Source organism: Lampetra planeri, chromosome 18 (genome assembly GCF_965212315.1).
Source record: "Lampetra planeri chromosome 18, kcLamPlan1.2.h2, whole genome shotgun sequence".
Taxonomy (NCBI): domain Eukaryota; kingdom Metazoa; phylum Chordata; class Hyperoartia; order Petromyzontiformes; family Petromyzontidae; genus Lampetra; species Lampetra planeri.
The window spans coordinates 5,227,804-5,244,749 of NC_136124.1; the positions used below are offsets into that span (position 1 = coordinate 5,227,804).

General features: G+C 50.4%; 1 protein-coding gene across 1 annotated transcript; it reads left to right on the forward strand.

Moving 5' to 3' along the window:
- The first annotated feature begins 27 nt into the window (after positions 1-27).
- On the forward strand, positions 28-16,946 carry DTL (denticleless E3 ubiquitin protein ligase adapter). The gene is made up of 15 exons (XM_078602358.1): positions 28-309; positions 2,266-2,394; positions 3,788-3,886; positions 4,034-4,095; positions 4,584-4,704; positions 6,207-6,272; positions 6,941-7,050; positions 7,437-7,510; positions 8,881-8,984; positions 9,971-10,075; positions 10,406-10,518; positions 11,263-11,352; positions 12,245-12,365; positions 13,533-14,524; positions 15,687-16,946. The coding sequence occupies exons 1-15, from the start codon at positions 249-251 to the stop codon at positions 15,756-15,758; spliced, it is 2,319 nt and encodes a 772-aa protein (XP_078458484.1). The 5' UTR covers positions 28-248; the 3' UTR covers positions 15,759-16,946.

A 16,946-nucleotide genomic window follows, 5' to 3' on the forward strand; every position in this document is an offset into this window, starting at 1 on the left:
AATCGCTTCGACCAATCGGCGAGCGCCTATCGAAATTCGCGGGAACTTTGGTGGCGGGAAAGTGGATTTTGTTTGTGCGTGTTAATCGCCGGCGGCGTTTCTAGAGGAGGCGGGAGAAGATTTTGCGCGCAATTGCGCAGTAAAGTTTTGGTTGTTGAGGCCGCGGGAATTGTCTGATTCTCCGTCTCTGGCGATCAAGTGTTTCGTGCTGTTCCTCTTGCGTGGCTGCTGGACCCCCGCTGTTGCAAATGGCTCGTAGGTCGCTGTTTGAGAGCGTTTACAACCGACACATCCCGAAGCGGAACAAAGGTGAGTGACTGTACTGCGCGCCATTACTTGGGACGAACTCCTGTGCTGTCGGTGCAGTGCATATAACAAACGCACCCTCGAAGAACGCAAAGCGTGCACGAAGGATGATCACGACCGCCGGGGAGATGGAGCGATTAAATCTGCTCGCGTTGCAAGAGGATGGTGATTCCATCCAGCAGTGGATGATGCTCTATGCATTGTAGTACAGTGCGGGCCATGCGAACAACTACGATCACCGCATACGTAGTATTATACTTGCCAAAGTATTACATTGTTCGTGTTTTTTTGTCGTATAGTTCTGTACCCTTATTATTTAAACAAGTTAAATTACAGCCTTTTGTATCACCACTGCTGCTGAATGGAGGAGGGTTTCTCTAGGCCGAGTCTGTTTTTGGTGGTTTGTTTGACTCTATACTCTTTGGTTATTTCGGTAAAGTCATGTAGGTAGAAAAAATAATAATAGATTACGACGTTTCGATCGCTTGTGTTGCGATCGAAACGTCGTGATCTATTATAATTTTTTATACCTACGTGACTTTACCGAAAGAACCAAAGAGTATGGATTCCTCCAGTCACGAAAGCTTCAAATCAAGATTGTTTGACTTTGTTTCACCAGACTGGTCGGTACGGATTGACGGTGGGGGGGGGTCAAGACAAGTTAAGATACAATTCGGCAACACTCACTGTTGATGTTAGCCCGTGGCAGGCAAATCGGGCATAGAGCGTGGGTTAACTCCGTTGTTGTGGATAGTTGATTCAACAAATCGCTGTATCGTACATGGTCTTAACCAGGGTAACAAGAAGAGCCGTTCTTTTTTCGAATGTCGTAAAGAAAAACGATAACAACAACTCGCTTTTAATAGCAGCAGCGGTCCCTTGAAAAGAGCCACACGCCGGCCACGGAGGCCGTAGGTCGCGACCCCCCCCCCCCCCTGGTCTTCACACAACCATCGTCAGCAATAATGGAGTGTTTTTTGGGGTTAGATCGCGTAAATATAAATGTGTCGTTAAACCCCGCCACCACCCGACACAACCAATTAGGAAGGTTTTGTCACGTGAACAGAACATGCCAATTCGTTACTGGTACAGCACGACCGGTGTGTTGGAGAGTACATCCAACACACTGTAAATGTTTACGTGACAAACCTTAACCAATTGGCTGTGTCGGACGATGGCGGGTTTAACGACACATACGTACGTGATCTAACCCCAAAAAAACCTGTAATTATGGTTGATATTGGTCGCGAAAGCCTACGTGTTAAACATCATCAGCAACCGAACTATCATCCACTGCTGCTCACACTCATCGCCTGGCTTGTCGCCAGCTCTCATGGTGTTGCACGAAGCCCCCTCTTTACCCAGTTAATCGGTGTGTGTATATAGCGCGGTCGCATTCCCCACCAAAATGCCCCCGAATTCCCATCTCGGAAGCCAATGAGATGTGCGCACGACCGTGTAATGTGGATGGGAGCCCATTTTAATAATACGCATGGTAGGTTTTGGGCCACGTCCGGCTATGGATTCTTGTATCCATCTGTGCGCAGCTTTGAGCTTTTGCACGCCGGTTTCCTCCCGCGCGCCAAACACTCATTCGCGTACTCGCCAAAGATGATGAGTCTTTCCAGACTCGGCTACGTACTGTGCGAAAGAAGTTCAACATACGTACGTGCAATAATCACAAAGTGTTTTGTTTTCTTCTTCCGGATAAATAACGAGCCTCGTTAATTGTAAGCCTTCAGATCGTAGCAGTGTGCATTGTGAGCAACACGGCAGCATTTTTTTCATGCGCTCGTATTGCTTTAAAGCCTTATTAACCCGTGTGCATTCTGCCGAGCGTGCGCTCTCTTGCACTTAAGCGGCGGGTTCGCTTTCCAAACCCATGGCACAGCTGCTCGAGTGACGGTCGCTGATGTGACGCCCCCACGCAACCCTCTACCCCCGTGATTGTCACCCCAGTCGGGCCCTCCTCGCGCTGTCCCCTCGACTCCCTGCTGCTGGGATTCGAGTGCCGCGCACCGGACGAGCACAAGGTGTTCGGCACGGCGGGCGACCCGGTGCCTGCCTTTGCATGCCCCTTCTCGCGAGGTATCGAGAGATTTCCTCCACGCTCAACGTCGCATCATCACCTGCCTGCTGCCCCGCCACGGTCGCACTCATTACACACAAAGTGCTTGCCACAAACGTGCCACAAACGTACCGCAATACCTTGCTGATCTCGTCAAGGAGCATAAACCGTCAAGCGAAATCCGCTCAAAGTCGCAGCAGCAGCGGCTTTTGGCCGGTAGTGGAGCAAAGACGGTTACTGCATCGCACGCTTTCAGAGGCGCTTCTGCGGCCGTCTGGAACGCTCTTCCTTGCGATATTAGCAAGCCACTGGAGCTATGCGCTTTTACATTATCTATATTGAAAAGGTATTTCTTTAGAAGTGCTTTTGGTATTTAGTTTGTTGTCCAACACCTTCGATTAGCGCGGTTGGCCACGATCACCCGAGGCCAACTCACTGGTAAACCACGACTCGGTGACATTTCAATGGCTAAAACTAAATAATTTTGAACTCCGTTTGTGCCTCCCGCAGAAGCGCGTTATTAGCCACTGGTCATTGATGCGAGTGATGGATTCCACTTCACTTCAGTCACAATTAGGCAGCTCCCGTAATGCCCCTTTTCTTGAGGAGGTAGCCTCACTTATGGAGGGGGCAAGACGAAGGTGATCATCTTCTCGGCCTCCTCCTTGTTACGTGCGAAAATACGACAAACGTCACGGCGACCGAATGTTCTCAACCGTATAAGAATTGCTTTTACCCTTTCTGGCAATAAAACAGGTGTTAAAATGTTAAAACACTAAACAGAAACCTTTTGCAAGGAGTGTATGCTTCAACCGACCTGCCGGTCAGAGACGCAACGGATACTAATAACTCGGTTTAACACGTAGATCGTGTAAATATATAAATGTGTCGTTAAACCCGCCACCACACGACACAGCCAACTAGAAAGGGTTGTCACGTAAACAGAACGTGCCAATTCGTCACTAGTACAGCACACCGGTGTGTTGGGTGGACTAATAGCTCGTGCAGACAAAATAAACAATTATAACTGCTTTCACAAATATAAATTTCTAGCAAATAAAAGGACCGCTTAGACAAGAAAAGACGTTCAACTGCATTCGGTTAAAGCATACAAAAACAACACGTAAGTTGACACTTGTAATTTAATCACTAATTATTGCGCTTAACTCGCAGCGGTGTAACGATGACATTCGCAGCGTCTCCTTTATTCTTCGTCTGTTTAGTTTGTTATCCTTCTACCTCCAATTAGCACGTCCGGCTACGTACGGTGCGGAAGAAGTTCTACATACATTCAAAAGCTTTCAGTAGCCCACGCATGCCCGTGTGTTACCACTGGGGAGTGCTGCAGCCCAAGTGCTGCCCTCCCTGCAGTCCCACCTGTGCGATGACGTTTCACTCGCTCCGTCTGCACAGAGGCCGGTAGCCACCACCTGCTGGCCGTGCCCAGCGAGGACGGCGTGGTGCAGATCTACGACACGGAGAAACCCCACAAGGGCAGCAGAGTGCTCAAAGGTACTCGCCGCACTACTCTTCTTCATCTTGGCAATCCTGCCCTGGAGGGGATGGTGGGGTGAGGGGGGGGTAAAGGTCGAGAATTGATGTGGTGTGTGTGTGTGTGTCACCGTAACTGACATGCCGTTCGTTACGCCTGTATTTCAGCTTGGCTGGCTCATTCAAATGCTGTCTTCGATTGCGCCTGGATGCCCGGAGAATCTAAGCTCGTAAGTAATTCATAGATGCGCAACACGGGGGGGCCCTCTTGCAATATTCAGAGGTCGAAATAACCAACAGTGGCTGGATTTAAGAACAGAACCACACGTAAACAAGTGAAAAGCACCGAGAGTTTTTCCCCTTAAATTTGGCAAAACTGCTCAAGGCTTGGGGAGGCCTTCATCCAGCATTGGATGAATAATGTCTGCTGAAGATACTGACAATGATGCTGAAAGTTAACTCGTAAGAAAACGTCTCGGAAGCAGCCTTGCATAACACCCACATCTAATGAGTCTGGCATGAATGTGTGTGTGTGTTTATTGCATTGATATGTCAAAGCACTAAAATAATTACTCATGATGAGAATATATATTTTAAAAGTATAATGCCCCCACGCGTGTAAACGTACATCCGGGATCGTGGCACGGCCCTTCTAGCGTCAGAACGGACCGTTGGTTGCAGTGAAGGCAACACTTGTTAATCGGCCAATCCCCGGCAGGTGACGGCCTCGGGTGACCAGATGGCCAAGCTTTGGGACGTGTGCGCCGGGGAGGCCCTGGGTTCCTTCAAAGGTCACCAGTGCAGCCTCAAGTCGGTGGCGTTCAGCCAGGGCGAGAAAGGTATGCGCCACACGGCCAACACTGCCTCCTTCCGCAACGCAGTCCTGCGCGCGCACATAATGTGTCCCCCGATTCATTTGTAATTGTTGTTGTCGCACTCCTGCTGATTGAAGTCTTTCACCCCCACACAGTGTGAACATTGGTGGGGGGCGGGGAGGTGTTGGTATATGTGACCACACTTGACCCCGCTGGTCAGCGCGGGTTGGTGAAGTTGGGGGCTCAGGAGCAGTTCGGACGTCGCACGCCACCGATGTTAGCCGTGGATGAGAAGTGAACTTTGATTTCAGGGTTCATAGCTCAGCGTGCTAACAACTGCACAGTCGCTGGCCTCGCCGACTGATTAATTGTGATTAATGACGCAAGGAAACCATTAGAGACGGTGACTAATACCGTACAAAAACAAAGAGCGATTTGCGCTCCTTATGAAGTATTTTCGAAAGCTTGATCACGGTGAGCCTCAATTCCCCAGCCACCTGGAACGTGCGCTGATCCCCACACCCCAATCCCTCCCCCCCCTATCTGTGTCCAAACGGCGGTCATCTGTAAATACAAACCGTACATGTGCGGCACTCGATTTATGGCGGTCGGTGCGTTTGAACGTTCTTTACTCTTGAGCAAATGATTAATCAATAAATGTGCCGCTTGGATCGGTAAGCAGAAAAGACTTGCACTTGGTATGCAAGGCACCCAGCACACTCTCTTCCCTGATGGATATTGAACCCAAGATCCAGAGCGCAGGTGCAAATCTAACAGCACGGATGCTGTGCCAGGCCATTTCCTATGGATGTCTATGCGGCACGCATTCTCATTGCGTAGAGCACATGGGGAGGGAGCGGTGGGGCAGTGGTTAGTGCATTGAGCTATTATGAACCTAGCGAACTGAGATTCGGACTCATATTTTATTGCAGCTGGTAAGACCCGTTGAGCTAAGCAGCTCTTTCACAAAAAAGAACGACCGCAGCCCAAGACCATCGGCAGTGGCAGCAGATACAGGACATCGCAGGGTGGGAGTGTGAAAATGTATTCCAAGGCACGGCTAACATTAGTGGCGAGTGATATCTGAAACGGTCCTGGGCTCCCCTCCCAACCTCACTAACCCCCCGCACTGAGCAGCGTGATGAAGTACAGACAGACAAATCTGCATAACCGACACGGCGCGGGGAGGCCTTCATCCAGGAGTGCATTGACCAGAGGCTGTAAAGAATGATTATTATTACTCGAGCATATAAGCAGCTTGGCAAGGATGTCTAGAGACTCTGGGATCATTGAGATCCACACATGAAAAGATTAACTTCTGGAGTTCCCCCCGAAAAGTCGCGTGGTATCGACGGTTTTTGTGGAGGAATGGCATTAAAAAAGCAATAACAAATCCAGAAAAAAGCATAATTAAGTGGAAACTAAGCTCAGCACTTGCGTAGCAGCACTGCCATTGTTCGCACCCATGAACAGCTTCATGAGAACTGATGCTTATTTAACCCTTTCCTGTTCCCTCTTGATGTTAGCGGTCTTTTGCACGGGAGGAAGAGATGGAAACATCATGGTCTGGGACATCAGATGCAGCAAAAGGGGTGAGAATGCAAAACAAGGGACGGCGTTGGTGGGCACACATCCAGAAACTCGCCACCTTTGTCATTACTGTGCAAATTGTTTACCCATTTACCCAAGGTAAGGCTCATTGAGTCCGAACATTATTTTCCATAAGAGTCCTCCATTGGGATGTTTGGCCATTTACATTAATGGATGTTCAGCTTGTAGGAAGAAACTGGAGTACCTGGAGTAAACTTTCTATACACCAGAGAGTGTCACTCAAAGCTTACAAACTTGGCTTCATCCATGTAAAAAGTCTGACTCGTTTTGAGGATTGCCCTTTAATGGGATGTTTGCCCAATTCCATTAATGAATGTTAATAATGGGGAAATGGAGCACCCAGAGAGAACCCGCTCGCATAATGGAGGGACAATTGTGACTCGCATCGGTTCAAGAATCCATCCTGTGCAACCCAATCCTGCGAGATCTGGAATTCCCAGGCAGTCTCCCAAAGTTCTCACCGGTACGAAGCCAGCTTGGCTTTCCGACATCTGATTGAATGGGGCACATTCAGGGGGAGGTCGATTTGTTCATAGGCAGGAGAGTAACACAGGAGAAGAGGGCACATTGGTTGGGTGAGAACGCACCGTTAAGCACGAGCGTCGTTGGGTGACATTCGTGCCGCTTGTGCTCGTGTTTGCGACGACAGACGGGTTCTACAGCGCGGTGAAGAGAATCGGCAGCGCTCACAACGCGCCCGCCAAGATCAGCGTGACTCCCAAGCGCCGGAACACGCCGCGGGGCATGGCTCCCTCCGTGGTGCGTTCCAGAGACCTAGGCGCACGTGGTCACGCGGCGCGCTCGATTGACCGCGCCTCCAGTCAACCGCACGTGTGCGACGGTTCGCCCGCCGCGCGATTCCTTGAATCGATCTTTTTGTCACCACGGCATGCTTTGGCGCCGCTCGTGGCGCGAATCAGAATCAGAATCTTTATACTGGAGGAATGCCGTGAGCTATGAAGCTCTTTCGCGAAACACACGCGCAACCTTGTTTTCGACCGCCAACTCTCTTTTAAAGGAGGCAAAATAATTTTAGACGACATCGGCATGACAATGAGACGCCTGTGCACCGGTATGGTTCTCGTTAGGCCACTATTTTTTGCGCTCGCTGACTCCATCGCCGCTCCCCCCCCCCCCCTTCCCAGGACTCCCAGCAGAGCGTCACGGCTGTGATTTTCCAGGACGAAAAAACTCTCATCTCCTCTGGGGCCGTAGACGGGTAAGTGGACCCCGCCATTTCCATCGACACGAAACCAAAACAAAAAAAACACTGGCGTGGAAATACCGACGCGCGTTTTTATTTTGCCAACAAAGGTTATCCTCGAAAGAGAGACGTCCAGTCTCGAACGTGTTCGTGTACAGCCCGTTGTCAATTCACTGCTGGATGAGCGCCTCTTAGGGCCGTTTTATTTTGACCATACCTCACCATGCTGGTCAGTGTGGGTTGGTGAAGTAAAAACAATAAATGGATTTTGCTACACTGCCCTATAATATTCACAACGCCGACTCCACCTGTCTTTGCGTGTGGTTGTCACTCATCCAAGCACTGTTTGTTCGTCTAGGCAAGATGTTAACTACATTGCCTGGTATGCACGAGGTCGTGGGTTCGATCCCAACCCTGATGCCTGTATATTTGGAATTTGCATGTTCTCCCCATGGTCACTTGGATTTTTCTCCCGGGTCCTCCGGTTTTTCCCTCCACATTTAGAAACATAGGAGTTTTTGGCTCCCCATAAATGTCTACATGTTTTTGTTTTTATTTTATTTTACTTTCTACGTGACTTTACCGAAAAAACCTAAGAAAATGTCTACATGATGAGCCACTTATTTGAGATACCATTTATGGCCAGGTTACTTCTGAAAAAGAGATTTTTAGCTCAGTGGGCCTTACCTGGTAAAATACAAATAGTTTATAGTTCAATAGTCTTTTAATCTAGTCTCAGTAGGCTTTTAAAACAACAATTTAGAAATCTTTGTCAATCCACTGCCGGATGAAAGCCTCTCCACGCCGTGTCCAGTCATGGAGTTTGTTTGGCCAATCTTCACGTCGTTCAGGTGCAAGATGGTTAGCACCAGAGGTCGCAAACGGGTTTTGATTCCTTACCCGTACCCGTACCCGGCCGCACCAGGGTCGCAAATGGGTATCCGTACCCTACCCGTACCCTACCCGAAATGAGTGACAAACGGTTACTCACCAGTGACTCACGGCCTACCCGTACCCGTACCCGGCTGCACCAGGGTCGCAATCGGGTACCCGTAACCGTACCTGGCCGGGTACGGGTAGCCGGGTATCGGATAGGGTATGGGTATCGGGTACCCGGTTGCGACCTCTGCTTAGCACTGATTCAGATATCACTCGCCGCTGATGATAGCTGGCGGGGGAATGGAACTCAGGCCGCCAGGTGTGCGAACCACTTCACCGCCCCAGGCAAAATGGGCTCCTACCTGGTTTATAAACAAGGGTCTGTGCGTCTTTCTGGAAGACGTGCAGAGAGGTCAACACCTTGCCCGCGGCGCTTCCACACGCACGCTGGGAAGTGTTCCTGCATCGCCGGCATCCCTCGCCCTCCTTTCCTTTTGTTCTCGTAGGATAATAAAGGTTTGGGACATGCGCAAAAACTACACCAGCTACCGGATGGGACCCGTGCCTGCGCAGTCATTCCCCTATCCCGGCAGCAGCTCACGGAAGAGAGGTACGTGCCTGCACTGTGATGGCGCTCCCTGTGCGTCCGTTGTTCTGACCGCCTGTTCGTCCGTGTTGTGAAATAATGGGCAGCGGGGCAAAGTGTGAACGACTTGATAGAGATGCAAGAGTGTAGAGATGGTGCAGCTGAGATCCTGGCCTTGAATCTGGGTTTCAGCCGCCCATGATTAAACCGGGTTATCAAGTGCGTTGAGTTTATGGTATCAACCCAATTGGCAATGATTGTACAAAAATAATTGTATTTTCACTTCATTTTGCAGAATTTTCACCTCTTAATATTAAAGTTATATCGATTTGATAGCTTGTATGAAGTTTGAGAAATTTAATTTGACTGCCAGCGTGAAGTTGGAGAGATGCGGCATCAATTAAAATTTTAAATATAAAATTTTTAATGAAAACATCAACATGTTATGGTCATTTTAGCTAACAATGCTTTGTAATTGTAATTATAATTGACTCCAGGTCTACTATGTGATGAACATTTCTCTGGCGTCGTGTGAATGAAAGTGGTCACTTTCAGGAATCTCAGAGGTAGTTCTGTAATAACTCCTTCTGTGGGCCGTTCTACATCACGTTAATATTCAGGAATGCCTCACTGAGGCTCACAAACTCATTTACAGGCGACTCTTGGCAAGTTTTTTCTCGTAGTAGGGTGTGCGATAATCGCTCTGTAGATTCGGATTGAGTGACCTGTGGGTCAAATTTCTAAACGAGGCCAATGTGGCCCGTGACGCCGCCAGGAGACAACGGGCCTGCCCCTGCAAACAGCGCCCAGGCCCACTGCAAACCCCACAGCGTGTATCGTTACGATTGTCGCAAGCGCAGATTGGGAGAGATGGTGACATGGGGTGATGCTGCGCTGCGACACTGATTGTACGGTTGGATAAAACTTGCATTTTTAAAATAAATGATACCAGCCGGTGCCGGCACGAGAGTGACTTCTCTGCCCCTGCCCCCCGGTGTTTGTACTCGCAGGGTTCTCGAGCCTCGTACTCAACGCCTCGTCCTCGCTTCTCTTCGCCAACTGCACGGACGACTCTGTGTACATGTTCGACGTGGCAGGAGCGAGGACGTCGCCGGGTAAGCGGGGGGCCCTCCCACGGTCGCGCTCATAAATGTGTTGGCTCTTGACGCGCTTGATTCGATTCATCTGTCGTGAGCGTAAGAGTTGATATTTAATCGATGAGTCGTTTCTTGTTTTTAAGCCCACCCTCTCCCCCCCCCCCCCCCCTGCAATTTGTTATGAATTTTGCGCCTTCAGTGGCTGCAAAGCTTAAGTGGTCAGTAACCACGCGAGAGATCAATTCTAAATAATAATCTCCTAATCCCGCGGGCGGAAAGAGTAGGTGGTGGGGAGTTCCCATCGCACGCCCCTCGTTTACCCGTGTCGCCTCGTTTTTCCCGCGGCAGTGGCGACGTTTCGGGGTCACCTTAACTCGTCGTTCTACGTGAAGAGCAGCCTGAGCCCCGACGGGGAGTTCCTCCTCAGCGGCTCCAGTGACGACGTTGCCTACATCTGGAAGGTGAGGGGGGGGGACCCTGAAGCTGTCGAACACCGCCCCCACCTGCACCGCTACCACCACCAACACGACCATCTCCTGGTGGGATCTGTGCGCCCGGCACCAGGAATTGCTGGGCTGCGTCAAGAGTCGATGCTGCTCTACGCAGTGGCTCGCTCCAAGCGCGCTCTCGCCATCGCTCATTCGCTCTCTTGTCACTCTTTTTAACACTGCGAACTGCATTTTTCCCATTAACTTTATGCCTCTGGGTACCATAGCCAATGTGAAGGATGCGTTTGGCCGATATTTTTCTATTTTTCATTTTACCAGGTAAGGCCCAGTGAGTGATATCGCTCTTTTTCAGAAGCCACAAATGACAGTTCATAGAAGTGGCTTATCACGTGGACATTTATAGTAGCCAAGAACACATGTCGATTCTAAATGTGGAGGGAAAAACCGGAGGACGTGGAGAATAATCCACGGGGAGAACATGCATACTCCAAATATACAGCTGTCAGGGTTGGGATCAAAACCACAACCTCCTATATACCAGGCGAGGTAGTTAACATCTCGCCACTGTGGCGATAATAATACATTGATTTGTAACCTTGCTCGAGGAACGTGCTAATTCTCATCCGATAGGTAATCATTAGCGCTCTCTGTTGCTGGCCACTTTGAATTACAGGCCTTTGGTCCAGCGCTTAGCAATTGAGGGGGGTTAATTTTGTCCGCGAGGCTCAGCGTGTGGCTCCTGCCCTTCCTCCCCAGGTGGCGGATCCGCTGGCCGAGCCCGTGCTCCTGCGGTGGCACTCGCAGGAGGTCACCTCCGTGGCCTGGTGCCCCACCGACTTCACCAAGGTACCCACGCCACCACCACGCTCTCTCTCTCTCTCACCTCTGCTGTTGCTGCTTTTGCTGCTGGAGGAAAGTCCTCCAATGAAGGAAGCTCTAGAGCAGCAGGGGTGGTCAACCTGTAGCAAACCAAGAGACACAAAGTACCCATGAGTTCTGCAAAGAGTCAAGTACATATATATATAATATATAACTTTCATTCGTAATTTTGTACTATCGCAGTTGCAAATTCTACGTTATGCCCCTCCGATCGAGCTGCATGTGGTGGATTAAAGAGCTGCATGTGGCTCGGGAGACGCCAGCTGGCCACCACTGCTCTATCCAGCTCCTCCTGGGAGGGTGTTAAGACTTTCTCTTCCACAACCGGTCGATTGTCTTGGAAGCAGTGGGAGGACCCACACTTTACCACACCACCACACGTGACCTGTCCATCACAAAACTGTGTGGTGTACTCATGCCGCTGATCGTTTGGTGACGGAGGGGGGGGTGGAATTAATTAACTTTTGCTTCAACTGCCACACCGGAAAATCGAATCGAACCGGTAACTTTAACACGTCAGCTCGACCGGTAACCTCTGGATTGCAAGTTTGCTAACCGTGACACCACAGCAGCATCTCCAGATCTCTCTATCTACACGTGTGTAATACGGGGCTTGCCTTCCCTGTCCAAAATCTGGGAGCGGAGGGGAACAACTGCCTGCGTGTCCACATCTGTGATGTGCGTTTACACTTTACTTACGGCGGCAAATAACAATGTCCTAAATGTATGCGGCTGACGTAAGGTCCTGCGCTCGGATGTTTGCGGAATTTACTAACGCCTATCTCTGCGTAAATGACGATAGACACGGCTGAAGGTCAACATGTGCCCCCCCCCCCCCCCCGCGTGTCTCACCGGTTAGATCGTGACCTGCTCGGACGACAACAAGCTGCTGATCTGGCGACTGAGTCGTGGGACTGACCAGGCCAAGGACTCCACAGGGAAATCGGACCTACTGGCCCGCGCGTCCAGGAGCAATGAGCGTAAGAAATCGATTGACTGGCGCCCAAGCGATCGGACAACTTGTAACATAATTCTACACTGTGGTGACATCATTCTCCACTGCTCGTGCTTTGTGTCATCACCGATCGTGGCTGCTCGTACAACCTATTGGACTGATGATGTTTGTTGTGATAGCTTTTGTGTTGTTTGTGCTTTTTGTTTTGGTGCCGTTTCTTAATTTGTTGATTCATTTTAGATTTTGCTTTGTAGTAGTAGGGTTTAAAATTTCTTGTTAGTGGCCATATATATGAGATTTAGTCCTTATATATAATGAATGTACAGCATTTTGGGATGCTATTAACATGAATGAAGCGATATAAAATAAAAGTATTATTATTATTGTAACATTCAGCAACCGTGATAATTTCGTGACGCTCGGAATAACCGTACTTCACCTCGTGCGAGCCTTACACCTCGCCTGCGAACCTACGTTTACAAAAGTGAAATCGACATCTCCACTGAAGAAGTGTAACAACGGGCAATATCATTTAGTCCACGTGCGGTGCAGTGTAAAGACGCTCGGAAAGTTATTTTCATTTCAGTGACGCGTCCGTGGTGATTCTTATTCACTTGGATGTTTGCTGCTCTAAATGTGTTTTTTTTTTTTAGATTGTTTATAAGATGTTTTGTTGTTTTAGTGTCGCTTTGTTGAATAATTTAAATGTTCTGCTGTGTCATTCATGTCCCCCTTCCCCCATATGAATTAAAGCTTGCTAGCTCACGTGGGCCTTCCCCCGGGATGCCAAATGTAAATACAATGAACAGCCCTTTCGGCAATCCACTGCATACACTCCGTGTATGTCTTGGGGAGTTACTTATCCATACTGCACAATGCGACCGAGCAAAGGCGGTGAGCAAAGAAGTACGGCTAATGTTTTTGCCTTGCCCCGCCTGTTATGCACGGTTTGTGCCCATTCAAACACCGTCCAAGCTTAAACCCCGCTTTGATTCGGAGATACGACGAGATCGTGTGCATTCCGAGTGATTCTGGTCATCGGCTAGTTGTACGTGTGCATGTTGAACTTTCTTTCGCACCGTACGTAGCCAACCCTGCTAATCGGAGGTGCGGGGGATAGGACAACAAACTAAACCCTAAAAGCCTCCCTGCGTCTTTTGTTTGTGTCGTTGTTGTCGTCGCGTGAAAACAGATAAACGCGGCGCACACGGCCAGGCCATCACCACTCCTGCCAAGCCGTCCCACGGTGGCCACGCACCGTCGCACACGTCCCCGCGCCCCGCCGCCTGCGTGCTGGGCTCCTCCGCCTCGCTGCCGTCCCCAAGCTCCTCCGAGTCGTCGCTGCAGTCGGCCGCCACCCCGAAGGCCGCTCCGCTGACCCCGAGCCCGGCCGGCGCGCCCTCCAGGCTCGATTCCGCATCTCCGCTCGGCGCCTTTTCCCCCCCTTCCTCCTCGGGCACGCCGTCCGGACCGTCCGGGCCGTCCGGGCCGTCGGGGTCGCGCGCCGCCCCGGCCACGCCGACGTCGAGGACGCCACTGTCCCACGTGCAGTCTCCCGCGGCGCCGGGCGGTTCCGCGTTGCTCTCGCCCGGCTCCCGAACCCTCTCCATCACGCGGTGGCTGCAGGTGGCGGGCGGCGCCTCGTCGGAGAGGAAGAGGACGGGGCCGCGCCGTGACGCCGCCGCTGGACCCACCTCCGGGCGGGCCAAGCGCCGCCTGGAGACGGGCGGCGGCGGCGGCGAGGGCGGCGTGGACGCAGACTCGAGCTGCTTGAGCGGCGCGAGGTGCAGCGAGCTGTGCAGCCAAGTGTGCAAGAGGTTGAGGCCCGAGCCTGACGAAGGCCCGACGGGCGGCGACGCGGACTTCGCGCGGACCGAGGACGCGGTCGTCCCGGGGGTCGAGAACTTCACGAGCGGCCCGCGGTCCGTCGGCGTGGCGGCCGCGCTGCCGCCGACCTCTGACCTCGTCACGGACAAGACGGGGAGCGGCCGCCACTCTCCCCGGGCCGACTCGTCGTGCCGTCCCCCGGAGTCGGAGAGCGTGAACAAAGAGAACCAGGGCGCCGACCGGACGCCGGCTCGGGGAGCGGGGCAAGGGAAGAGCAAGGGAAGGGTGACGGCACGGTCGGGGAGCCTCCGTGGCAAAGCCAAGGGCAGTGCTGAGATGGCGCTATCGCCAGACAAGGTGAGCCGATTGTCCGGTGTGGGATGAGACGCGTCTTTTTTTTTTCTTTTGTTCACATGGCGGCGGTGTCGTGTGTTTTTTGCTGCATTGCAAACCTGGTGACCTGGATCCGATTCCCACTCGGTTGCAAATATCTCTGCTGGGTATGAGCCTCCGCTAGGTTGACTCGGCCTTAAATGAGTAATAACTGCTGCTGATGTGTGCAAACATCTGCACTGAGATGACAAAGGTGGCCGAGTGGTGCTTTTACCACGTCACCTCTTTGCTTACCATACCGGCTTTTGTAGGAGCTATGGGCGAACGGCATTAGCTCCAACAGAGAAGTGTTTCAGGGTGACGTTATGGAAGTGAAGCATTAGGAATGTTACCATTGAGTGTCGGGGAAATAGTGTGTATGACAACCCACATTCTATTTGATGAATCTATCACGGCTTCATCGACATACGTGACAATCTGCAGTTTACATTAATGATTGTATTTTATTTCTATTGATGGCCACGCAATGAACTTAATCATTCACGTAATCGTCTTACTCTCAACAAAACCCTGATTTCTGGACAATGGAGCATTTTTGTGGGTTTTCGAGTTTTGTCCAGGACACCCTCTAAATCTACCCTCAATTCTACCCCCGAAGTAATCTCTCCCCCCCACTACAATTAAGTGATTGTTTTTCATTTTGTTATCTTGTTTGTAACATCTCTACTGTCCATCTATAGCGTTTTTACCCTTTTTCAAGTTCGTACTCTCCCATCTGTACTGGCTGTTGCATCTGCGGTGTTTTAGTCGTTTTGACTGCTATCCCAAAGTAAACATTTTCATAAGTTTGTACGCGTCCATAATAATTCATGCTTACCGTGATCTTTTTTGGCTGTACCGAAAAAATAATCTGCAGTACAAATTCATATTTGTAGCCGTGAAAGATTGAAATCAAAATTAATGATTAATTCTTTGACATGAGGATTTTGAGGCACTGTTCGTGTGCGCAGGAAGAAGTGTTAATTGACGAATCAATGAATCTCCGTGTTTCTACGAGGCAATTACGTTGCTCTGTGCCTTGGCGGTAAATGGACAGGTAAATTAAACTGCACCACTGTGTATAAAACACACCGTTTGGTGGTAATACGCGTTCTCACACGTTATCGCTTTTTTATCTTCCTTCCAGCCTTCGAGTCCCACCATCATGATGAAGAAAATCTCCAGCTACTTCCAGAAATCACCTGGGGTCAAGCCCTGAGACGCGTCGAGTACACGCTTCGTATTAGCCAGCGCATTCCCGGAGCCCCTCTTGCCATTTTACACCGAACCACCACCACCACCACGCCGTGAGATTTTAAATTTAAATTAAAAAAAGCTGCTGCTGCTGTGTCAAAGGATGGGGTGGTTGGGGGGTTGGGGGGGGGGGAGAGGAAAGAGGATAGGCATTGTGCATGTATAATATGTCTTTTATGTCACCCTGCACACTATGGACCAGGAAATTGTTCTCTCAAAAAGCCTAGAGCCATTTTACAGACGGTCCGACGGCTTTGCAGAAGAAAAGGGCTCGGACACACACACACACAGGCCAGTGGGTGCGGCGGATGTGGCAATGCAGCAGCGAGACTCCATGGCGGGCAGCTGGGCCGCCCCCCCCCGCGCTCTACATTCAACGGCAACTTAGCCCTGGCTCGGTTGCCACCGCGGACTTGACGTGCTTTGGAGTGGCACCGCTAGATAACCTGTTAACGCTGCCCCTGAGCGAGCCTCTGTGTGCCCCGTCCGTCCGAGTGAGCGCGCGTTGGGGCGGAGAGAGGACAGAAGGATGTTGTGTGGGCAGTGTTTGTGTATTGTACACACAGAACGCTTGGAAATATATCGCGGCGAAAAAATATATTGTAGAGCTGTTTTTTTACTTACGCTTGTAACAAGTTAGGCAAAGTCTACTGTGCGTCGTGTGTAAACATAATTCTACGCTGACTTTGACGTGCACTGTTTATTATAGGGTTGGTGGAGTATCGTTCTGGCAGTTTTTAGACATGTGGGGACATGACCCCAGCAAAGAGCTGATGTGGAATAACCTGTCGCTTAAAAGCAGAACAATGCTCGCGTTCATTCTATTCACCATGGGAGCTGAGCTTTGCTTCCTTTGCGAGTTGCATCAGACGTTGGTATGAACACTAAGTTGTACACGTTTTAAATAAAAGCGAAATGGGCTCGTACTTATGTTTAGCGAATTTTCGTAATTGATGGAATTTAAATGATGGTTTAAAAAAAAAGAAACCTGCACACAATCGGTTTGGCACCATAAGGCTTCAAGGCTGTTTGGAAATCGTTGTTTTATTATTCTGCATTTTGTTGTGTGTTTTTTTTAATCTCTCTCCACTTGAACGCGTAACTGTTTAGCAGTCTGGTGGTGAGTGCGCGGCTGAGAAGCGCATTAAATTCA

Coding starts and splice junctions, on each gene's coding strand:
- DTL (XM_078602358.1), top strand. CDS start 249: ATGGCTCGTAGGTCGCTGTTTGAGAGCGTTTACAACCGACACATCCCG. Junction 4,096..4,583: donor TGCCCGGAGAATCTAAGCTC/GTAAGTAATTCA, acceptor AATCCCCGGCAG/GTGACGGCCTCGGGTGACCA. Junction 4,705..6,206: donor GTTCAGCCAGGGCGAGAAAG/GTATGCGCCACA, acceptor TCTTGATGTTAG/CGGTCTTTTGCACGGGAGGA.